The sequence below is a fragment of the Amblyomma maculatum genome, chromosome 1 (genome assembly GCF_055883805.1).
Source record: "Amblyomma maculatum isolate TAMU_Amacu chromosome 1, ASM5588380v1, whole genome shotgun sequence".
NCBI lineage: Eukaryota > Metazoa > Arthropoda > Arachnida > Ixodida > Ixodidae > Amblyomma > Amblyomma maculatum.
The window spans coordinates 394,294,691-394,320,188 of NC_139344.1; the positions used below are offsets into that span (position 1 = coordinate 394,294,691).

Consider the following 25,498-nt stretch of genomic DNA (forward strand, 5'->3'; position numbering starts at 1 on the left):
CACTTGCTTTGTAAATTATATTAATGTATATATGCTGTAGCCACGCTTGACAGCTGTTCGAAGCGATGTTCCGAAATCGAAACTATTAAAAAAAATTTATTTTGACTACTTATAAAAAACAAAAAAAAAACAAATTTATTTTACGCTAATTATTACCGACTTAGAAGCATTTATAAATAAGGTTTACACCTTTAGGGTGTTTTATTTTAACCTTTGGGCTAGTGTTAGCGGCTGCATTAAAGGCCAACGGCAACAATGAAACAGTTGTTCTTTTGTTTTTGCGTTTTTGCCATATTTCCAAATTTGTTGCCGTGTCGGTGGCGCGCGCCTTACAAGAAGGCGCTTTGCGATAGGTTTCGGTCTGTTTGTTTACTGTGTGTTTGCAGCCTTGTTATTCTTCTGGGATTCTCTCCAACTGTGTAAGGTGAGCCCAGTCAGGCCCGCTTCACAGCAAAAACTTTCGATATTTGGCTTTCGAAGCGTCGCTCTTAACCCTTAACCCTATGGTTTGTCTGCAATGCTCGGTAGTTCAGTTATTCTGGAGAGCAAAGGAAAAAAGAAAGATCGCACTGCTAGTCATGCTGTAATCCGAAAGTGCTGAAGCAGCTGCAGGTAATGCAGCTATTAGTGTACTAAGCTTAACCGAGAAATCTTTGGGGATTACCATACAGTAGTGTAGTCTGCTAGCTTTCGATAGCATCACGTCATCCGAGTAGCCAGCCGCATTCTTTCGATGGGACGGAATGGGGAGCAGCAGGCATAAAATATGAAACGTCCATTAGATTCGGTAGACTTTAAGATATGTATGTCCATTGCAAGTTGTCTGTGTAGGGCTGACTGCACTGCTGTCATTTTATGCAGCAAGCGAGAAGGATCTGCTGCTGTCACTGACCTCGTTTCAATTATTTCATTATTTCTTTTTGCGAACTAACATTGTGGGTAGCATACCGCAGTACTCGTTCGATTGCATAATAGGGGATCATTTTCAAGAAGGCTCCGGATATTAATATTATGCATTTTAGTTGGCATTGGTAGTATAGTACAGAAAGCCTGCGGAAACCACAATGCCATGCATAGCAGTCTCGTTTCGCCGACTAATCCCGGCACCGCGGCCAGTTATGCTCTTGATCAAGACCACCAAATGTGTTAGGTCACTGAAATGGCAGGTGTTGTGAAGTAAACATCTAGACAGTCTTTCTGGTTGAGTAACATTCTTGTTGGTCACCGGCTGCACCTACAGTACACACAGCATACAGCGCTGTCTGTAATTATATTTCTTGCACCAGTTTGTCGCTGTGACCACAAGAACTAAAGCTTCTGATAGCCCACTATGTGCGGTTTTAAATGTTTGCGGTTGGCTTAGAATACATGAAGAATGGGCTCAAAGCAGGGGAATGGTCGAAAAGTATTGCTGCTTAGCATGTAACTTTGTTAAAACAGTAAATGCATTAGAATGGCGCGTTGACGGCTTTGGCCATACTGTAGAGTGAGAGAGAAGGAGAGGCATTGCAATGAATGTAGGAGATGTTTGCCTGGTAGTGAGTCTGGCATGCTACTCCTGATGGGGGTGCAAACGAAATGAAGAAAAGAAAAGATGAAACAGAAGTCAGTTGTACTGCCTCTGCCCCCACATACAGACACACACACGCACAGATGAATTTCAAGGATGTATATCAGCCCAATGTCCTTGAGCTAAATAAAGCTTTGTGTCTCATGAAGTTAAAGTTCTGTTACAATAGAGACTGAGGATATGCTCAAGACTCGGAGCTCCGTCCTGAAATAATCCTAAATTAGTTTTTTGTGTCTTGTGATGTGCATTTACCTTTTGAAAACAGCAGATAAAGTCTTCAAGGCCGTCACACACATCATATGTGGAAGTGAAAGAGTAAAACTGCGCGATAAAGATGGGACTGTCTTTTTTTTTTTTATTATTATTATGCAATCTTGCTATAAGGCATATTATAATAACCCATGTAAATTATTTTCCATAAGGAACCGGAGAAGGCTTCTGCTCTTATCGTTGTCGATGAGCCATTTGGAGAAGTCTTCTTCCTTTGTTGTGGTTAGTTCCACTTCCTGCAGAATCTGTCCTTGTCCCTGCACAAGTCCACAGCAGGTGGTGAACATCCACTTCTGCAGCTGGTATGGAACACTTCAGGCATGTGGTGGCTCCGATGTCTTCTTGAGATTCCTATAGGCGTGCTGCCAACGGGGTAAGGGCTGCCCCAACTCTTATCCTTCTAAGGGAAACCTCCTTCAGTCTTGTTAAGTTATGAGGGAGGGGAATGTACACGGGGAATGAGGGCACGTGTACTTTTCCTTATAGAGGATGCTAAGATGGGAACAGCAGAGCGGGAATCAAAAGGGAGCCTGGTGAGGGGTGCATTAGTGTTTAGAACTTCGTGTGTGAGGAGGTCAACTTTTCTCTGCTCAGCGCTCTCAGCATTGTCTTGTGTTCAATGTATCTGGATGCGTATCTTTGTTTTTGTATTGAGTGCGGGGATTTCCTGGGTTACACATAGTGTCTTTGTCACTTTCTTCAGTTTTATGGCAGCTGAGGAGTCTGTATACATGTGGGCTTCTGTTATGGAATCTATTTTATTTATAACCTCCATAGTATCGCGGATTGCATAGATTTCCATCACAAGTGGGTCCGGGTTTTTGGAAACATATTCATTATGTACCTTTAGTTGACTGTGTGTTGGGCTAGTAGCTGCTGTTCTACTGCCATTTTCTATAATTGATGCGTCTGTATATGTAATACAGGTACCTGGAAATACACCAACCAGAGGTCGAGATGCCGGCTTTTCTTTTGTATCCGGCGCCTTCGCCGACAGTGGATGTGGTTGATAAAACAGGAATAACATCACCATTTTTCAAATTGGAGTTATTGGCTGCTGTAGAAAAAGCAAATGGTAAAACTGCATCTGGACATGACGATGTTTTTTATGAAGTCTTAAAGAATTTAAAAGAACCACAGTTGGCAGCTTGTTGGATGTGGTAAATGAGGTATGGCAAGGAGATTCCACTTGGCTGGACACATTCGGTGGTGGTCCCAATACCAAAGGCTGGGAAACCTCCCACAAGCCTAGAATCTTTGTGGCCTATCTTGCTAACATCCACAATTTGCAAGATTTATGAAAAGATGATAGCCACCCACCTGCCATGGTGGTTGGAAAGTAATAAAAAATACCATACTCGACAAATTAGGTTCCAAACAAACCTTGGCAGAAAATGGACTGGCTATGTTAGCTGAAGAGGTCATATACGAGTCTCCTTATAGCCACCTTGTGCGCACTGTAGTGGCTACCGACGTGGCAAAAGCATACGACGTGTTACATGCTAAGATTCTTAGCACCATGGGATGTATGGGCATTTCCTTGCAGGTCATAAAAGCAGTACACAATCTTCTTAAGGACAGGACGTTTTTCTGTCCGGATAAACTGAAAATAAATTGGGAATTACACCTCGAACAGAGGCGTGCCACAACGGTCAGTATTAGCATCTTTGCTATTTAATATCGCACTGATCCCATTGGTGTGGAAATTAGCTGAAATACCAGAAATGCGGTTCATGATATGCGCATATGATGTCACGATTTGATCTGCTCATAAAAAACTTGACAGAATAAGTATCTGCATGAGGCTTTATATACCATAGATGAATACATCCATGATGCAGGTCTGGAATTGTCACCTCAAAATTCCAGCTACATTCATGTTGCAAACGAGAATGGAAGAAAACAATTGGCAACGCAAAGAGTCACCCTAAAGATTGGAAATCAGGCATTGCAAGAGGTGGACGAGTTGAGAGTTCTTGGCCTAGAAGTTCACAAATCCGACAAAGGAACACAATGGCTTCATAAGGTGAAAAAAGTAGCTGCAACTTCCTTAAACTTGATAAAACGCGTTTCGTCTAGGGGAGGAGAAGCTCAAGCGGATATGACAAGACGTCTTATACAATCGGTGTTACAGCTGAGGATACTATACCAGGCCCGATTCCAAAGACTCACGAGGCGGCAGTGGGCGGAATCGGAAACAATAAATAGAAATCCAATGCGCACAATCACGGCCTTACCAAAACTTACCCCTATTCCTATTCTCCGATAATTTGCACAGCTGAACACGTCGACACAAATAATTGAACGAGAGGCAACAAGGAATATGAAGCGAAAGTATGTTATGCCCATAGCATCCTTGTATAACGAAGTGACAGTGCAAACACCATTAATGGCTGACCCCTCTCCGTGGGAATTCACGACTATTACGACTGTCTTTCAGTGCCGTCTTTTTCGTGCAGTTTTACTCTTTTGCTTCAAATGTACCAACTAGCCCATCAGAGCATCTTACTTCATATGTTGAGCACAGGGGGCTGCTAAGTATACCAACTTTATGGAGAAATTATTTTGTGTTTGATGCGTGCAGGCAATTATGGCAAATTGTGAGACACTAGAAAGTTATCAGGGGGATAATTCAGCCTAAAGGTCTGTTTCTATGCTCCAGATCATACCATAGAGAACACTGTGACCGTCAGGATTCAGCAGCCTAAGTCTGGTTGCATCTCTTCGCGAAAATGGAATGGGAATCTGCATTTATGCATCAGCGTGCATAGTTTTTGCTGCGTGGTCATCGTTGTTGCCGCCTGTGACGCATAGTGAGCGGGTAACCACTGTAGCACAACGCAGAGACTTAGCTCACAGGCCTCTGTTTGTTTTTTTATTATTATTGCATGGTTACTTTTTTTATTCCATGGTGCAGCATGACACTCAGTGGAGATAACCCATGCTGCACTGCTGCAGGGGGTTGTTTCAGAATATGTGCAGTAGCTGCTCGCAGGTGAGGCTGAGTGTAGCCAAGATTGTGGTGTGCGTTGATGATATCCAGATGCCAATATCTGGCGAGCAACGCATGAAAGAGCCATAAACCTATTATATGACAGCACATACTGTAGCATTCACGGATGTGCTCAAAGGATAAGTACTGTGGTTTCTTTGTGGGCATAGGCCATCAACCACCGCGGGTTCGAGCGTCGCGCGAGCCGAAGCCCCGATCAGCCGTCACCACGCGCACACTGAGCGCGCGAGGAGCAAGGCTCCCCTGCTGCACGAAGTGACACGGAATGCGCACCGCAAGCACGCAAGGGCGTGCTGTGATCTCTCTCTCGCAGTTACCAAAGGGTTCCTTTGAGAGAGAGTGGGCGACCACCGCAAGGTACGCCTGTTGCGGATCGTTGGATCACGATCGACAGGCTCGAGCTGTGCTCTCAGGTACGACCTGGAGCGGACGAACTCGAGTACACACTGGTCTGCGCGGACAAAGGCCGGCAGACAAGAACAGTAGCGTACGCACCTTGCGATGTCTCGGAGGAGTCTCCCTCTAAGCTCCGCTCAGACGGTCGCGCGAGCGCGACCGTCGAAGCGGTGCCGGGTTCTCGCCAAAAGGCGCCAATGAGAACAGCCACTGGGACGCCAGGACGGAGCTGTGGCCGAGCGACAGTGACAAGTCGTCCGGACATCTCTCCGCCGCCTCAGGCGGGAGAAAGGGAAAGAGGAGAACGAACAACAGGGAAGCGGGAGGCTGCCGCGCAAAGGGCAGCTGCAGCAATTCCGAATCCCACAGTACTTAAGTGCAAGTCCAGGGCTATGGGCTTCATTCCTGGCTTGCCATGAAGCAGACCTCCGGGGTGGTAAAGACTATGTGACTGCGCACTGGTATTGTGATGGGAAGAGATTGAAGACAGTGATCATACTACTGAATGCTGCACGTGGGTGGCTAGGTTCACACGTCACAATCCACACCTGGACACGCAGCATCTCTTCTGGTAACAGCACTGGTAAAGCTGGGTGTCTGCTCTCTATCAGAGTGCCCACTGTGAAGGTGTTTTTCAGAAGGCCGAGGAAGGCTCTCAAGGCTTTAGCTCGCATGGCTTCAAGCAGCCTTATGTTTGCTAGCAAAAGTCCATGAAAAACAGGGAAACTGTACGCCCCGTGCACTGCCTATAGGGGTGCCACTGAAAGCTGCCCAGCGTTCGTTTTCAAAGATCCTTCCGGGATATGAGTTGTGGCTGCTCATATTGCCGATGTTTGCGGCGCAGATATTTCTTTTTCAGCTCCTGCCAATTTTTTCTATGGTGGCATGAAGCATAATGTTAAGGTTGGCCTTTGTGTAGAAGCAAAAACGTGGGTGATGCTGCAGCCATCCGGGAGAAAGTAATGCGTGCATGCACCAGGTGCCTCCTACAACAAGCGCTAAATGAATAGCTGAGTTATTGAGCCCTGCTTTACTGTGGGTATGCTGCATTGACTGCTCAATTATTTGAACAGAATGATCGCTGTTTTTTTTATTTATGCTGCATTTGCTTTGCAAGTTCTTTTAATATGTGTTCATGGTGACATGCCTTGATGCAATATATTAGACATTCTGCCCCACTCGATGTTACATCATACCAGCACCGCTGTCTTATAGGCATATCGCTTCATCAGCCGAATTCACAAGACTAATGCGATGTCGCTAAGGGTCCCTTGTTTCAGAAAATTCAGCATTATCATCATTGCCGTTGCTCATGAACGAAAAACCTTGTGGGAAAATTTAGGAGCAGTTTGAAATGTTTATATGAAAGCTAAATTTCTCAAGGGAGTTGCATAACTAAAGGAAGGTAATTGAACGGAAATGAAAACTGGGTCAGCTTTCAGTAGGGGTGGAAGTCAAACCCAGGACTTTCGTATTGCATGACTAGCACACGCTCATAGGTCGCGAAGGCTCGCCGGTTCAAGCTGAATAAAAGTAGGCCTACCGAATTCGCTATCGGAGGGTGGTCCGATAACGCAATCGCATCCTAATCTTAATAGATGATGCTTTAAGGCCCCGATATTTAAAGCATCCTCCGCGGGCTTAGCCATAACAAAGCACTGAATCGTGGCGATGAACGTTTCATAGCATATACAGTTGGAAATAGGTGAAACTCGTATAAAGTGAGCGCTTATAATCTTCACTTCCTAAAGCTTATGCACTTAGTTCAAGGGACAAAATATTTAGAGATGCGACTTTTAACAACCACCGCTTATAGGCCATTAAATGCATGTACCATGCGCTTGGAACGCAGTATTTAATTCATTAAATTTCATACGGGATGCTCATCTTATCCGTCTTTACTTCGCACTCAGTACCAGTACTTCAAAAATTAAGCGGCACAAAAATATGCAGCACTGCACCTAAGTAAATTAACTATTGCAGGTTTATGCAGTAACCAACATTTTTTTTTCTCCTGTACCTAAATGTGAATGGTAGTGATCAGAAAATTCACGATGATGTGCCAATATTGTTTGATGTGCTTTCGTATCGAAATATAAGACAGGAATGACAAGCGCCTTGTTAACGCGAAGTGAACTTAAACAGTACGCTCTCGGTTGTATTGCTTGCCGAGCTGGAACGGGTAAATACAAAATCCAGTGCATTTTTCATAGCTTTTGAACATTTACCTGAGGAAAAACTATTGCTGGAGATACCCCGTAGTTTGTGCCACAGTGCATTGTCAACAGATGCTGTTTATGCCATGATGTAAACGCTGCAGGAAAGTGAATTGATGATGTGAGAACTGCATAAAAACGCATGGCTTGCAGACGATGCAGCTGGCTCCACTCCCGGATTTACTTTCAACTCTGCCACCAGCGGCATGGTCGTCGCTTTGCACGGGACGTATAGTGTAGAATTCCTTCACAAAGCTCTTTTATAATTGCAAAGATTCTCTAGAACACTCTCTTCTGGCAATCTAGAGCATACGAAAGGTAGAAGCATATGTGGACAGTTTTATTTTAGACTGCTGAGCATGGGTGGTGACCATGAGAGGGTCTGGTGAAAGGTCACACCTAGAAATTTTGGCTGGTAGCGTATGGTATTGAGGTTTCAGCAGCTTTCAGCGAGTGACAGGAAAGATCACACCATGAAAATAAAATTGCTGCACACTTCTTCGGAGATATTATGAGACTGCGCTTAATTAAAATAATGCAAAATATGCTGTTGTTCTCTGTAGTCATTCATACACATTGTGCGTTTCGCCCAAAGCACCACGAGCAAATGGTTATTTGCCTAGAGAGAGATTTCAGCAGTAGGTGGCAAGCATTTGTCCAAACCAACAAGAGAGATGTTGAACAGGCTAGGACCTAAAATCCCCCTTCCTTAAAGATGCCTCTAGATACATGATGCAAAGATCTGTCACGTTCAGTTGTTGACATGTAAATCGACTTCACATGGAGATAATCACAGAGCCAGTTGTACATTCGTCCACCAGTGCTATTTTATTGTAAGTCTGAATGAGTCGCTTCATTTATGACATTATCGAAAGCACTATTTACATCAAGAAAAACAGCAATGCTTGCCGACCGCCTACTTTTGATGCTCTTGACACAGTTGGCAAGCTACGGCCTTTTCGGAAACTAGACATCGTCGAGGAGTAAATTCACCTGCTTTTGAGGTCCCAGATAAGATACAAATGGACCATTTTCTCCTTGAGTCTTTCGTCATAACTTGGGTGTGCAATGGCACAGTAGATGTGAAGCTAGTTGATGGTTTGGCAGGTTTAAGTTAAGGTCAGGTATAACAACACCACTGTAGATATGCATGTAACCAAAGTGAAGCTACAGTTATTTGGTGGTCTGTCCAGTGGCCACAACCCCATGGCATAAGGAAGGTGGCTGAGTCCACATAGGTTCTGCAGAGAGTTTTACTATTTGGTATCGATTGTGGCATAAGGCCGCTTACATATTGTCAGCATTTGCATACTGAAAGTCCACAGAAGCTCCAAAAACAATTGCATCCCGGTTTCACATAAAACCTGCTCTGGACATTGTGAGCGGAAGTTTGTGTAGATGGACAGTGGAATGAGGGTATGCATGAGGATGAGAAAGAAATAGATAGATGCTTAAGTGCCACCTTTGAAATGCAGTGTTCGCATGTCCCATTACGCATTATTTAGTGCACTAACACTAGAGCCCCCCCATTTACCGATTTTGCCAGTGTTTGCCTGAGGCCAGGCCAACTTGGGCAGCACTTTTGAGATAGGAGTCAAGCCTGCGAACAGTGTCCCTTCTGGTGGTCTGTCTGACTGTGTAAAGCCGTTGGTAGCAGCTGCCAACTTGAGCAGCAGTTCTGAGATGGAATTTGAACCCACTGCGACCCTCGGATCTAGGATCACTCTACTCATGGGAGTGGAATTGACAGGTTTGGGCCCTAATTTAATGCGATAGCCTTTAATGGCTCATGCTAGCGGATCGTGTCCGTCCGTCCGTTCATCCGTAATGCTTTCGTTGCTTGGGAGGTGGTAGCTGGCAGCTGACATGGCTGAGCACTAATTGGAGCACTAATGTTTGGCTGGAGTTGCCAACTCCGCCCTCTCCTTTCATATGGGAGGATTATCTAAACATCGGCCTGCCAAGACGCATTCACTTTATCCCTAGGCCACGCAGGCATGTTCATACGACTCTGTTAAAGCGGGGTTTTATATGGTGGCTGGTAGCTTATGCTATCGCGTCATCGCGAAGGTGGGAGTGAAAACACAGAGAAGGAGGTGCCCTAGCGGAGGGCTTCAGATCACTCATCGCAGTTTTGTGGTCCAAAGTGCCCCCTGGAATTTTTATGGCCCGAAGACCTCCTCATCACTGCCACTATCACTGCCACTATCACTGCCACTGGCAGGTGCTATTAGAAGGTGATGGGGCCGGGCACTAAGTGGTGGGCAGTTTGCGTGACGTTATGAAACCACATGTTAACTTAGGCAGCACTTTTGAGATAGGAATTGAACACATCGGGACTTTTAGATCTTGAGTCACACGCCACTCCTAGGCCATGCAGGCACATTAGTGCGGTTTATTTATAGCGGCGCTTTGTATGTATGTTGGGTGGTTTTTCACATGCTGTGGTAGTTTACAACTGTATACTAATGAACATGTGTGACCCAAAAGAGAACGGTTAGCACACATAATTCGCATTTGGCCTACCACTTAAAATTGGCACTGTTTTTTTTGTATTCGTTTAATCAGTGTCTTCAAACTCTTCCTTCTAAAAGGGAAACAAATTCTGTTGATTTTTGTGCGATTTCAATTTTGAATTCTTTGTTTCTCGATGACTGCCCTGTTTTTAAGCCACCAGTATTTTCATAGCCTTTTTCCTGTCTTCCATAGATGCATTCACATTACGTTAGTTATCTCTAACCAAAGGACCTTAGGGAGGGGGGAGTTATTGTGCAATGTGCCACCATAGGATCGTCAGTTGCATTAACATTGCACAGCACATGGGGCTTTTTTGTGTTCGCCTCAATCAGTCGTGGAAACCGCGTTTGGATGAAAGTAGAATTCAAAGCCACTCATGTACTGGGCAATGTCGGTGGTGTTAAATATACCCAGTGGCAGAAAGAAATTGAGAGGAGATGCACAGCAGTAATGCCATAACCAAAGCGTACTGTGGGTGGATCAAACGAGAAAGAGGAATAGCTCCCTTTTTGGGGGTGCAAACAACTTGCTCTCGCAGCAGAACGAGCCGACTATTAGAAACTGAAAGGAAGAGGCACACAGTAGCACTTTTAGAAGTGTGCAATATCATAGGCTCATGTTAAAAGTGAACTTGAAAAAGACTAAAATTATAATTCTATGCCTAATGCAGAAATGCTGCACTACATTCACGTTCACCCATAATTTTTTCTTTGTCTGCATGCGTACTGCTGCTTAACCCTTGTAAATATGTAAGAAAGCAGCTACACACCGTGCACTGGCTTCTACATGAGTCTTACATGAGTCTTGCATACTTTTGATATGTTCAGTCACCACTGCCTTCCCGTTGAAATGTTTTGTGTGAATCTGAGAAGGCCGCATAAAGAAACAGGCCACAAAAAGTAGCTTTCGGCCATCATATATTAACTTCTTGTTTCTCATTTTCTGGTTACTTTTGCAAGAATAGGAAGGATTTTTTTTTTTTTTTTTTTTTCGCACACACAGAACAAAGTCTGCTGTCCAGGCATATTTGCGATGGTTCCAGGCCCACACCACTCCGTCTGCTACAAAATGGGACCAATTGTTTCAATTTCCCATCATGCTAGTTTAAACTGTATTGATGCTACTAAATTTTTGTACAAAATTTTTAATACAGTAACACCGGTTTAACATAATTTGGAGGTAATTTTAGTGTGCTACTTCTACAGTCCCTCACTTGCCGATTTTGCTGGTGTGCATGTCTCATGTCTCTCAGACCCTGGCTGGTGGAAGTTGGCAGGTGACATGGGTGTACACTGATTGGTCGGCAGTTTGTGTGACGTCACGAGACTACATGTCATGGTTAAATGTGCAGGCGCTGCCAACTTAGGCAGCACTTTTGAGATTAGAATCGAACCCTCCTGGATCCCGAGTCAGACATGCTACTCCTAAGCCATGCAGGCACATTTATATGGCTTTATTAAAGCGGAGCTTATCGACTTGGTGTAATCCTTGTCTTTGCGACAGTATCTATGTCTGGTGGCTTTTTGCATAATGTGGCAGAATAAGGCTGTGTGCTAATGAAGTATGTGTTACCCAAGACTGGAACCAGTGTGCTAGAGCACCTAATTTGCATTTTACTTAACCACACAAAATCGGCCATCATTTCTCTTCTTTTTGGTTTTGTTATTTGGTTGCCAAATGGTTAAGCAGGGCAATGGTACTCAAGACTGGGTGCATCGAACCTCAGATATACAATCACTCAGATATAATATGAACTCTCAAATTTTCACTAGCAAATCCTGTATGAAAGAGTAGGAAACCATTTAGTATATTGAGCTTCAATTTCACTGGTTGATCAATATATCAAATTGCACACCGTGGCTCTGCAAGCGGCACTTCCCGTAATAGCATTCAGAAACTGCTCAGCTGTGTTAGCTTTGGGCACCGGTTAGCAGCTCTGATTCTATGAAACATGCGATGTGGTTATTGCAGGGAGTGCTGGAGAGTGGCATTTGGTCCCATTATTTCCATGACACATTGTGTTGAGCAGTATAGCCAGCCTAACTGCAGTGAAGCCTCGCCACAGCCCTCGTGTGGCAGGCTTCTCTATAGCTTCACTGCTGAAGGCATTGTGGAAAACAAACTGTGCCATAATAGTAATGAGCTTATTCCGTTTACAGTAAACAGGTAACAGGATGCGACGTTACGATAGGCAATGGCGGTTCCGAAGCACTGTCCACTGCAACCTCAGTGAGAAAGAGCTGAAAATGTGCCGCTACCATTATAGCAGGAAGCACGTCTCTGACATGAGAGCAGTGTATTCTCGCTTCTAAGTTGTGGACGAGCTTATCTACCACCTTTTTTTATATACTGAACTATTTATCAGTTCTCTTTTAGGTTACCATATCCAGGCTAAAATGTAAAAATGACTAAACACATTTTTTTGTTCTTCTTGCAGGTTGTCGGCGTGACAAGTGTTGCAGGTGGCCAGCATGATTAGTTGGGCACCACTCAGCTCGTGTCTACTGCTGAGGTTTGATTGGAACTAAGCACTCATCTTCACTTGGCTCTGTTTCCTGCTTCCAAAGTGCGTTAGAGGTTTTTTTTATCCATCAGCAAAGCATCAGCCACTACACTGGTGCCATTATTTCATAGACGCAAAACTGACTTGGGAAGAGCTATATTTTTCTGAAGAAAAAGCAGTGAGCGACCCTTGTGATGAAAGCATATCACTTTTTCTGTGCACCCTTCAGTAAACTTGAGCTACATGCCAGCAGCAACAGGCAGTTGATCTGCTTCACCATTGCCAATGGCACTTCCTCATGTGGCTTGGTGCATTGCAACTAAGGGAGCAACTTGAGCCAGTTCTGGTTAAATGCACCGTACAGCATTCTGTTGGGTAAACGAAACTGCACTATATTTTATTCACAATATAGCCATGTCCTCGCGCTTTAGAAAGAAGGCCAGGGAGGTTGGCAAAGCAGAGGAGCCACCAGCGTCTCCTATGCCTCCACCTCCAAAACTTTCTGTCCATGCTGAACGTCTCAGGGTTATTCCCCTTCGACTTTCACCACCTTCTACCAGGTCGCGATCAGGCAGTAAAGCAAACTCAGTCCCTGGCCGCAGGAAGGTAACCAAGTCTACGTATGCGTTGGGGGAAGAAGAGCATCTTAGAATAGGCGATCAACCTGCGCAGTTGGCACAGACTGAAACGCAGACTGAAGCACAGACTGAAGCACAGACTGAAACACAGACTGAAGCACAGACTGAAGCGCAGACACGGACTCAAGCAGCGACTCAAGTGCAGACTAAAGCACCGACTCCTGAAGAACACACTGAAAAGCAAGCATGTGACCCTGTGGCTCCAAAGCCGCCTCTAGCTGCGAAACAGAATAAAAGAAAAAAGGCTCGGAAAGTGGCTCGTGCATACAAACGTCCTGGGGCAAATGTTTTCGTTAAAACGCCTGCTGCCAGAAAGAAAGATGAAAAGGCGCATACTTCAAGTCAGGTTCCTCCTGCACTTGCAAGTCAGTCGGGGGCAGGTACAACAGGTGCAGTTCAGTATCAAGGAATGCAGGTTCACACAACTTCGGGTTCTGAAATTAGGCCAGTTGATGGTAAACCCACCGCAGTGACACACTTGCGGTCCGTGAAAGAGCAGGGTGTGAAAAGTACCATACATGAGGAACCTCAACAGGATAAGCCAAGCAACAGCCCTGCTTCTAAACAGCAACGCCTGTCGGATGACTCGCCCGCTAAAAGTGCAAAGTCTAGACGCAAGCTACAGATAATAGATGTGGAGGCAGGAGAACCTGTCCTTGAAAGTGACAGAGGTGAAAAGGCAGCTACACAAAAGCAACTATCTGTGGTCACCGTTGTGGCGACAGAGAAATTCGAAAGCAGTTTACCCACGACAGGGTCAAGAAAAACTACTCCAAGGCGCGCTGTGGGTCAACAGCATAGTTCAAAAGACGGTAGGGTTGCTGGCGATTTTGAGGCTAAACGGCGTGTGACGGTGCCATTAAACATAGAGGGAGTGAGCCCTTTGCACCTGCCTGTCTTCGAGCTTAGTAGACTCACCAGGGCATCAAAAGCACTCTCGTCCCAGCAATCACCCCAGCTGATGACAACTTTGGCAAATGTGGAGGACACCAGTTCGCCACCTGCACTTATCCTCGAAAGCACCCGTATCAGTCAGGTGTGTGCAGGACGGTCACCTTGCGATCAGGCAGAAAAGAAGGAAAGAAATTCCAAATCTTTCCATCATCGTAAGCGGCCGTGGCCTGCACCTTGGGATGAATTGCTTGTCCTAGGCACTGCCTGCGAAAGAGAAAAGGAATCTTCTCATAGTATTAGGCCACCTAGTCTTGATCGGCAGAAAGGCCTTTCTACAGGACCTGCTGGGCCTGAGGGTTCAGATGACAGTGTAGCAGAAGGAGGAAACAAGGTCGATGATTCGGTCACACCTTGGTATGAGAATATGTTTGGCAAGTGTGGTGCCCCTGGCGAAGAGTCTGGCGAAGGTGACGACATTGAATCTCTGCACTGGAAATTGGATTATGAGGAACCTTCCTGTCACTCCAGTGACAGTTCACTGTCGCTACCATCATTAGAAAGCGACGATGACGTAGTGACTGCTTTTGAGAACGATTGCAAATTCAGAAAACTTGCAAGGCAGACTGATCAAAGTAGTCAGTCGCACGAAGACGCAAAGCGGTGAGTCCTTGTTCTTTGTCAACTTTTCGTATTTATACCCATACCTGAATGGAATGCTAACAGTGGCAATTTAATGTTCAGTAACTATTCCAAAATGTATGCTTATTTCCAATCAGTCCAGCCCACTGTGTGACCAGTAACAGTGCTGTGTGAAATAGGAAAGGGGAGAGCAGGAAAGCAGTGTGAATTGCGAAACAAATTTCAGCAAAATTAAGAGAATGCTGACATGGTCCAAGCACATAGTGCACTGAACATATAACTGATTCGTTTATCTCTGGTGACAAGTATATCAATACTAGGATGAGGGATCCAAAATGAGGCTAGCTGAGGATTGGATGTCGCAATAATTTTAGACAGGCACGGCGATCAGTTGGTCTCAGCTGGCTTGATGCTCGTTTGGTCTTATACTAGCCTTGCTATGTGCTGACAGCATGCTGGAAGCAGCACACAGGAAAAGCAGGTGGTTCATTAAGGTAGCATGTGCCAGAGAAACTAAGAAATAAGCTTTGCACTACTGCAGCATTCTGTTGGCTGCTGCGTTATGCACATATGCCCCCATACCTTCTAATGTAGTTCAGATGCCACTCTGAGAACTTTGTAATCGTCAGCATGAATGCACCAGCTGACGGCTCAAGTGCATTGTGCTGTGAAATGGAGTTGTGAAACTTGTGGGAGTTTTGATGACCCAGGAGATTGGACTAACCGTGCAGCATGGCTTGGTGGTGGTAGACGGCAATGGAAATAGACTGGCAGGTTGTGGAAAATGGGTTTTGTCTGTAGTCTAGTACTAGTCTCCTCAGTCAAAGCATAGCACATGATGAACCAGAGACATTTAGATGAGAGTTCCTGCATGACGAACTAATGCTAGCTGCGTGTCCTGTCTTCCATTTTGCAGCGTGCCTGATGGGCCTGCAGATCTCACCTGTTGGTTTTGGTTTTGTTGGTTTTGTGGGGTTTAATGTCCCAAAGTGACTCAGGCTATGAGATGCCGTAGTAGAGACCTCTGGGAATTTTGACCACTGGGGTTCTTTAACGTGCACTGACATTGCACAGCGCACAGGTGCCTTGCTTCTCGCCTCTATATAAAAGTGGCCACTGCTGCCGGGCTTCGATCCCGCATCCTTGGGCACAGCAGTCGAGCGCCCTAACCATTGCACCATCATGGCGGTGTGGACCTCACCTGTGATTACATTCTTATTGTCTTCTAAAACATGTCTTCCTTTGTCATGCGTAAATTGGCCACATTCGGCTGTGCTTTTGTGCAGTGAATTCTCTCTTCTGAACTTTGCAAGTGAGAGGTGTCGATTCACAAGTTTATCTGGTGGCTGTCCATGTTTGGCACGCACCTATTTATCATGTAGCTACTTGGCTCAAATGGATCCAGGCAGTTCATGCTTTCTTTGTTGTCAGCACAGCAGTGTGATTTTCTATAAGGATGGGGTGTGGTGAGAAAGGTTTCATTCTAACTGCGAGCAGAAGCTTTAATTGTTGTCATCATAGTAAACCCAGCCATGCTCAATGCGGGACAAAGACTTCTTCTGCTGATATTCAGTTAGCCCAGCCATACCCTATGCCAGCTTCACCTACTCTGCTTGTGAATTTCTAAATACCATTTTCCCCTGCACCTTACTTTCAATCAATCAATCAATCAATCAATCAATCAATTATTTCAATAAAATGTACAAGTTGCAAAAAATGTTGGGCCAGTAGCCGAAGCTAGTTTAGGCCCGTACATACATATACATACATATACACAGTAGTGGAGACCTGCCAAAGGACATGTAACAAATGTTTTCAGGCTTATACACACGCAAACGCAGCAATCAATGAGCACAGCCATTTTTTTTTTTTGTACTTTCCGCCCCGTCCCCCTACCGTCCCTCGTCATCAAGTTTCCCTTTCTCTTGGAATCCTTTTTGCTACCCTGAAAAATCTTTAGTAATGGTTTGTGCTTTATATGTTCTACCCATGTTCAGTTTCTGTTTCCTTCAGCTCGAATAACAAGTTGCCATGGAGGCTTTTCGCTGTCATAAAACAACTGACTTGCATTGCTTCTTCCTCCTGACAGCTTGGAGCGTCAGCGCAAGGATACTCGAAGGAGGGTGCAGCAATTCCTGCCTGGGATCACACTGACCAAGGGGGCGTACGAAGCCTTCGAGGAGTGGTGAGTACAACGGGTATTATGGGGCATTACAGGGACATTACGGGCACTCTGTCTCTGGAGGACAAGGCTGATTCTTGCGCCAGCCAAGCATTGCTAGCTTTTGCAAAATAAGTGTATGTCGAACCATTTTCTAACAGTGTGATTTTCAGTGCTCTTCTTGGAGGTGTCTATCTTCTTCAGGTTTTTCTGGTACTGATTGTTCTCTTTGTACTTTGTATGAGTATTGCACACCTGCCAACAAGAGTTCATGGAGTATGCTATCTAAGGAGAAATGTATTTATTTTAATTTTTTTTGCACCAAGGGATTATGGTTTAAACGTTAATGGCATGCTATACAAATTATTTGCTCAGAATTTCGCTACGCATACCTATTCCATTCTGCACAAGCAGTGATCAAATCGGATTTTCACCTGTACTGTGTTCTAGTATCTTTTCACCTACAACTCTACATTTGATATAAGCTGTGTACACTGCACACTTTTCACTGGTTTTCATAATATCAGTGCCATGCTGCAGTAGCACAGAGAATTAGTCAATAAAGGACCATTGCACACAACCACATTACTGGCTTCATTTCATGTGTGCTTCACCGGCAAATACTTAAGAGCGCTGTCACATGGCCACTTGTACAGTAGCACAATGAAGAGCCAGTAAATAGTGTGGAAACAAAGTTTCCACACTTTAGTGGAATGCTTGCAGAACAGCAATAGTACAGCTCTTTTTGGTATCATGACTAATTTATATACAATGGACTATTTGATAAAAATCACTCAGTACGCATGGAGCATATCGGGTGCAAACAACTTATGCTCGACTGTCTCCATAAAAGCAGGCTTTATGGAGTGGGGCTTTGTTACCCATAGGAGGGGCCAGTCAGTGTAATGATTTCTTTCTAATGCCATTTTACCATGCCGTCCGTGATGGTGCAGTGGTTAGGGTTATGTTCGGGGCGTGGGAGCCCCGTGAGCAAGGAACCTCTCAATTCGGTTGCTGGATAGAGACTGCATTTATTGTGCTTTTGGGAGAGAGGAAAAGAGAGGGAAAGAAAGAAACGCGAGCACTTGTAAAGGAAGCATTGCTTCTCATGCTTTGGTCGTGCACAGTCTCAGGACGGTTGAGTTCGAAGGAAACGTTTGGCTCAGGTTTCGTTGGCCCGCGCATCCTCGTCGTGGGCAGGGGGGACCCCTGCTGGTCTCTCCGAAGTGGCTGATTCGCGCGTGCAAGGAGGCATTGCAACTGGAGCTGCCGTGCGTCCATTTGCTGGGAGGCAGGGTGGCTGTACGTCGGTTGGTGTACACAACTGTTAGGGCGCTTGGCTGCTATGCCCAAGGACATGCGAGATCGAATCCCGGCCTCGGCGACTGCTTTTCGATGAAGGCAAAAAGCAAGGTACCCATGTGCTGTGCGATGTCAGTGCACGTTGAAGAACTCCAGGTGTTTGAAATTTCCAAAGCCCTCCACTGCGGCATCTCTCATAGCCTGAGTCACATTGGGTTGTTGAACCCGATAAACCAACACAAACTAAACTGAATGCCATTTTATTCTAATTTTTCTTGCACTTGATTGTTGCCCCTCCATACTTTCGCTGTCTATGAAATCATTCGGCCATATGACTGGACGCCTGAAGAATGGGGCAAAAAGACTTGTATCATAGAGGCTTTACATTCATTACATGCCTTCCATGGCCTGTAGGCAGACTGAGAGCTTGTGGTATGGCTAAGGAAAGGTCACCTTTCTTGTCACTTACCTCTGTGTGTGATGAAAAGTTTCCACTCTTATTTTAACTACAATGGGGATACATAATACATTCTATAAGCCGCCCCCCCCCCCCCCCCCCCTCCTCCTCTCCTCCCTTCCTATCAAGAAACTCGAGGAATCAGCTTTGTTGGTTAAAAGTCACACGGCAGTGAGTGGAAAACTTTTCTAGCCTATTCTTGTTGGAAATAGTGCCACACCTGCTGGATGCTGTGCATTTTGCATCACGGTTAATTAATCAGTTATTATTAATTAACTGGGCTGCAAAATGTAAAGAAGTGTGCCTAGATCGTCATTGATATAAAAGTGCCTCCAAAGATAGGGTCAACCACATCATTTTCATGACAGTCGTTTTCAAACACCAGAAAGCAATATTTTACTGTTCCTTTACTCTATGAAGAAATGAAGAGCTGGCTGGCACAGGACTGCCACCCACCAAAGGAAGTGGGAGTTCACAAACAACAACGATTCTACCCAGGCTACCAGAAGGAGTCTTCTGAACGCCACCGTATTAGATTATTTGACGTGCCCCTTCTAAGTCATGAAAATCATCAGTAGCGTGAACTGAGAGATTTTAGAAAAACTGTGGCTTTGCTACCATCCTGTTAGGAGGCAGTTGCAATATTCTTTTGCAACATTTGTCAGTTCACTGTATATGCATTGGCTCGTGGCAGTTTTTTTTTTTTTTTTTTAACGATTGTACAAGTATGTTGTACTCAGCTGTTGGCTGCTGTTTATTTGAACAGTCAATTCATCTGAACTGAAACTTTAGTTAAATCAAAATTGCCTGTGAAAAAGTCTACATCGGCCAAACAGGCTGGTGTATCAATGAAAGACTACGCGAGCACCACAACTCTCTGAGCCCCACTGACGGAGCAAACCTGCCTAGCCATTGCCGGGAATATGGCTGCTACCCGCTGTTTTCCAATGCTGCTATTCTTGGTAGAGGCAAGGAAAAGGTGAAACACGAAATTCTTAAAGCGTATCTCATCAGTATGCAAGCGGATAATTGTATCTGCACAGCTTCCATCTCCTTGATGCAGAAGGAACTTTGCTTCTTTTCGTAGCGGCGCTAGATTACTGGCTTATCTTCAGAACTTGGTGTGTTTGCTTGATGAGTGGCACATGCCCTGTTACCTTTCCTGGGAGACTGATCAAAATTAAGTGTGTTAATATGGTCGTCATTGCTTCTTACATTCCAAATAATTTGAATTGTCTTGAAGCGAATGTATCTGTGCATTTATTTTTCGAAAATCGGTTTCCAGCCAGTGTTTGTTCTGCGCACTTTTTTTTTTCTTCTCATGCTGTTTTTTCTCTCAGGTGGATGCCTACCCCAACCAAGTTTTTTTTTACTTGTTGGCAAGGGTGAACTGAGCATCTCTATTGTGCTTTTTATACAGCGAGGAGAGGTTCATGGAACACATGCAGAAGTCGGTGGAGGAACTGGCCCTCCATGCTGGTCGTAAAAAAGTGGAGGCCCAGGACTACATCACCTTCATACAGAGGTCTGGTTGAACCTTTATTTGCTTTTTTAAGGGGTCGTTTTAGGGCCAGAGCTGTGGCTATTCTTCTGAGACGCAGCGATGGTAAATGTTTCCATTACATTGGACAACGGAATTGCAGGCATACCAGGCATGACGATATGTTCAGCACCGCAAAAGGCCCAAGTAAAAAGCTTTTTTCTTCTGAACCTCTAACAAAAAAAAAAAGGGAGTCGGTAAGAATGCATTTTATAGTGAAAGTCAAAGAAAGCAAAGGGATATGTGTCTGTTTAATACAGACTTTCAAGCACTTTAAGCGCACAATGGCCTCGCAACTTGGTAACCGACACTCATATGTATGCATTGGTGTGAAGAGGGATTATGCTTTTCCTCTGTGCTTAGTAAATGTCACAAGTGTCTCGGAATGACTGTTTTTGGTGCACAGACCACAGTTCAAAACAGAGCATGGCAGAAAATATCTGTCATGTTTTGGAACCTAAGCTGTCATGTCCTAAATGTGCAAACAGAAACAGAACTGCAATATGCCCTCCTCATTTTGGAAAGATAGTGCACTACTTGAAAGGGTGCCAGCAGAGAACTCCAAAGGGAGGCCAACTTAGACACCCATTGCACTGGGGGCCAAAGAGCAGCTACACTGTGTTACTGACTCTTACAAAGACTGCTTTCGTTGGTTGCATGATCTGAAGTGCCCGCACGGACTGTGAAACGTCATGTGCCATCTTCTAAACTAAATGACTGGAGCACACCTTAATAACCGCATACCTGCAGAAGAATCGGGCTCCCAGACTTTAGGATGAATCAGCTTCCAGGTGTGGACCAAACAGTGGTTATATTACACAAATCGCAGTTTTCATGTGGAAATGATAGGTTTATTGTGCACTTTGCCCTGAATGCACTTTATGTGAATCCCGCTATCAAGTTTCCTCATTAGAGGCAAAAACAAGACTGTACAGGCCTGATTCTTTTTTGGTCGAGTTGGTCGAGTTTGCCAAAGTCAAGATATAATGGGAAAAAAGGTTTTTTAATAATTATTTGAAAGATGATGGTCCCATAGGGACACAAAAATATGGGCTTTGGATACGAGTTTAAATGAAATGAAATGACCCAAAACACTCTTTTGCGTTTGTGAAAAATTAGTTGAAGAGGAGAGTTGACCTTATGGTGTGGCCGAGGAAATCCGCTGAAAATATTTGAATTGAAAATTTTTGCACAGGCTTCACACATCATCTTGTGAGCAAAGAAAAACAACATCACTCAGTAAATTTTTGATCAGGGTCTGTAAGATTGGGGAAAACATAGCCCAGACATTAATTAACAGCATCCTTGGCCTCTTGCCTCGGTGTTATAAAGAGGGAATCAAGAAAAAGGCTTGCATGCAAAGTACTGATACTGTTGTGTAATGGTGACAAGCTATTTTTGAAATTGGTGCTCCACTTTATAAGAAGCAGGCATAAATTGCTGATGCTAAATGTGGGAAGAAATACAGTGCTCAGGCCAGACGTGAGATGCATGTGTATATGAATTGGCGCATGTGGCATTTGGACTGGCAGCAGTGTTGTATACAGTATCGTGGCCGCACAGCAAAATTTGAGTCATACTTTATGCCAATGGGAGGGAAGTGTTGAGACTTCAAAGCATGCTACGTGTAATTCCACGCGTGAGGCAGTTGGCATCATCTTTAATAATTGGACTGACCTAGTCAGGTCCCACTTTGTTGTTTATGCCATTCTTTATGAAATAATTGGAAGTTGGAAAGTACTAGCTGTACTGCCATGCAATCACCATTTTGAGAACTTTGTAGCAATGGAACCACGCTGAGCAGCCTCTGATTTGGTTGCTTTGTTTAAAACAGCTTCTCGTTTCCTCCATTCCAGAGCCAAATGTACCCCCCTGGCATCTCGCACTTCACGACTCTTATTTGCTATTGGGATTTATTTGCCCACTCTGCCACGTACATATAAAAGCAGCAGGAAAGCTGCATAGTAACATTCTGGTATTTCTTCTACTAGCACATTGCCTCAGATGTGGCAGCAATATTGTTTTTTTTTTTTTTTCTAGGGTTCGGGGAAAGGTATAGTGCCATTGTCTGTTCCGAGCTATAAATTGATCTAATTCGATTATGATCTGAGTTAAGTTGAGAGTATTTTTTTCTCTTGTTTGATTATTAACGAATGCTTGTCCAAGGATAACTGGGTTCCTAATTGGCAACCCATCTAGAGTTCTTGTGCTGTGCACCCGCAGGTACCTAGGCACATCAGACCCAACGAAGCTGATGGCCTTGGCCGAGGAGCTACTGCCTGCTGACCAACGTCGGCGCCTCTTTCCTCCCACCCCCAATGCCCTTCTCACTGGAAAGGCTGAAAAACCATTGTAGTGGTGAGCTTGATTGTGCACTGCACTGTGCCAAGGTACTACAGACCCAAACTACAGGTCCGTAAGGAGGGAGAAAGCAAGAACCTTGTGACACTGAAAATGAAACTTCGATTTAAACCACTTGCTGCAGTGGCTTTGGTTTTTGGCTGCTGAGCCCAAGAAGTTAAAATCAGATCTTAGCCATGGCAGCCACGTTTCAGTGGGGGCGAAATGCAAAGATGGTTGTTTGCCACACAGTGTCGGTGCACGTTAAAGAACCTCAAATGGCCGAAATTTATCCAGAGCTCTGCCTCCATTATCTTGTCTCACATAACCCACATGCAGCTTTGCCATTACCGTTAAATATGGATTTTTTTTTTGTTTCTTTTGAAGTTGCATTGTAAACGGGGGTGTGAAGTTTCAGTTGTTTTCTCCTGTGTCTTCTCTATTTGACCTCGTCGATCCCAGTTCCCATTTGTGTGAGAGGTTGGTAAACAGTATTAAAAAGAAGACTATGACAGGACATGGCCTTCAGTAGTGATTTTGAAGGATTTTGGATCAGCATAATGGTCACTTCAGGTTCCACCCTTGCACTGTTTCGAAGAGGGGGAGGGGGATGATGAATTATCGGGAAAATGATGAATTTTCTCATTTCAATCTTTTTTTTAGGCAGATACCGCAAATGTTGCCTTGTAGAGGACAATAGGAAATATAGCAAGCGCATGTGATGAGATGAGTAAGGGAGCATGGGAGAAGGGGGAAGTTTGGCATGAGGAAAAATGGGGGATATCCCCCATCTTTATCCTCCCAGGGAAGGAGCTGACATTTTCAGTGGAAAACGGGCATGTGTCTGAATAGATTCAAGTGTGTTCCTGAGGATCCTGACTTGTTTAACCTTGGAACATGCCTTATATCAGCAGGTATATGACGGACACCAAATTGCTCCTGGAATTAGGCCAAATCGCTTAGTTCATACCTGCTCCAATGTTCCTTTGCTCAGTTAATTTTTATTTTACCTGGAGTGCTTGTTGTGTGGTTGATAGGAAGGAAGCTGATAGGTTGGTCGCAGCTGTTACAGTGCATAAATGGACTGATGGCAAGGAAAAGGGCATCTGGGCTGTTTCTTTCATACACATTTTTGTTTATTTGTCTCAGTTAGTTCTTCTAACTTGAATCTTCTGCACTCTTCTTGCAGGTGATGCTGCACTGGTCGGCTCCTGTCATATATATATATATATATATATATATATATATATGTATGTATGTATGTATAGCATACGATGGGCACTCCTGTGTAGAATAGCTGGCTAGTGTAACGTTTATAAACCGGTGTCTTCTTGTTTAGCTCGGTGTCTGTCTCTGGTTGGCAGACGATGTGGCCACTAGTGTTTCGGTTGTTTCAGAGTTATACGTTGCGCCAACTAGAGTGGGCATTCTTAATTGTGGGGAGTTCAGAAGCATGTTTTTCTCCATTGTTTGCTGTGCAAATGCACACTAGATGCAGCCTACAGCATGATCATCAAAGTACAACGAGGCTTAAAAAACAGTTTTAAGAATTTAAAGCTTTTAAATGATAATTTCGGTGTTTCTTTCAAATGAATTTACGTTCATTTTGTGCTATATGTAATTTGTTTTTCTTTCTACTTTGTATTTGTGAAGTGCCTCCTGTAATGTCATCATATTTTTTGCCTCCATTGATTATCATCTGTCTTTCACTTCGACATTATCGCATTCCTTTTACCTTATTGTCTTTTCCTTTTTCACTTTTAAGGTTTTCTGTACTGTGGCTGCAATAAATGTTGAAAGAAAGATTTCTTCGCGGACCAAATTTGTTAATATTCCTGGCAGTGCGACAACAGCCCCTGACAATGCCGTGGATAGAAAGCAAGCTGGCACAGCACTCACTCTTCAATAAGCTAACTTGTGCCAAAGAACAGTTTAGCTACTCAGAGGGAGTCATAGCGGCAATCTGCGCTCGGCGGAATCGGCACTGCTAAGCATTTTTGGGCGCACGGAAATTTAAAGATAACAAATTTTAATGGTGGCTTCATAGCTTAAAAATGCACCAGAAAGACCAGTAGCCACCTCGAATATTCTAAGAACTACTTACTATGTATGATCATCTGTGCTCCCTGGTCACTTGTTATGCAAGTGAAGAAAACAAGGTAAGGATGTAAATTAAAAAAAATTAACATAATCAAGAACAAGAAGAAACCTTACAGCACATTGCCTGGCATGAAATAACATTGCAGGATCTTGTTTTTTGCAAAGTCAGCAACTATGGACTGCATGATTTCCATCCCTGCACATGATTACTGGTTCTTATGGCTCTATTGCAGGTGAATGTAGAGTCAGTTACAGGCCTTAGATGCATTTTAATGAGTGCGCTAGTGTGCTGCTGCTGTAGCTAAGCGGCAATGCAGACTGCTAATTTGCCAGCATCAACTTGTAACATTACGTCGAGGGAGGTTATATACTATCCATGTAAGAGTGAAGGCGTCATCGGCCTCCCATCCATGTTCAAACTTTGTCAAATGCTACCTCTCCGATTTCTATCTCTGTTCATTGCTGCAAAGATCATGTGCACGTAATATGTATAGAGGGATTTGCTGTGGAAGATTACAATGTTTTTCACAGAAGTGCATTGACAACTCTTGAAAACTTGAATTGATCATGCCAGGAACATGCTACACAGGCAATGGCTGGCTGAGCATAAAGCATGTTCAGAATTTGTTGTGGACTGTCCCATTCCAACCTCATATCAACCGAGGACATTCGGTATAGGTTTCACTCTTTTAATATGCAATATCAAAGAAGGAAATGATTGATGCAAATGAAGTTTAAAACAATTGCAGCAATCACGGAGAGCTAATTTGAATAATCTTGAAGGGGGGGGGGGGGGGGGGGAGGCTATCACAAAGCTGCCTGCATATGTGCGAGTTATGAGAGATACCGTAATGGAGAGCACATTAATTTTAACCACCTGCAATTTTTTACATGCAGACGTCGCACACTGCGCAGGACGTCTTTTGCGTTTCGGCTCCATCG

At 44.3% G+C, this 25,498-nt stretch overlaps 1 protein-coding gene across 2 annotated transcripts; it reads left to right on the plus strand.

The window, feature by feature from the left end:
* Positions 1 to 273: 273 nt before the first annotated feature.
* On the plus strand, positions 274 to 24,322 carry LOC146208603 (uncharacterized). 2 transcript variants are annotated; one of them, XM_084595295.1, is made up of 6 exons: positions 274 to 424; positions 12,420 to 14,677; positions 16,746 to 16,841; positions 19,997 to 20,101; positions 22,340 to 22,474; positions 23,646 to 24,296. In XM_084595295.1, exons 2-5 carry the CDS (start codon positions 12,837 to 12,839, stop codon positions 22,470 to 22,472), a joined length of 2,175 nt encoding a protein of 724 aa, XP_084451421.1. In that variant the 5' UTR covers positions 274 to 424; positions 12,420 to 12,836; the 3' UTR covers positions 22,473 to 22,474; positions 23,646 to 24,296. The 2 variants fall into 2 exon arrangements, with proteins under 2 accessions (XP_084451421.1, XP_084451412.1); XM_084595286.1 differs by having other exon boundaries at positions 22,340 to 24,322.
* Positions 24,323 to 25,498: the final 1,176 nt, after the last annotated feature.

What these genes read in the sequence shown, in the direction of transcription:
- LOC146208603 (XM_084595286.1), top strand. Translation starts at nt 12,837, where the DNA reads ATGCACCGTACAGCATTCTGTTGGGTAAACGAAACTGCACTATATTTT. An exon ending in TACGAAGCCTTCGAGGAGTG is followed by an intron (nt 16,842 to 19,996) that starts GTGAGTACAACG and finishes CTTTTTATACAG; the next exon opens with CGAGGAGAGGTTCATGGAAC. An exon ending in TACATCACCTTCATACAGAG is followed by an intron (nt 20,102 to 22,339) that starts GTCTGGTTGAAC and finishes GTGCACCCGCAG; the next exon opens with GTACCTAGGCACATCAGACC.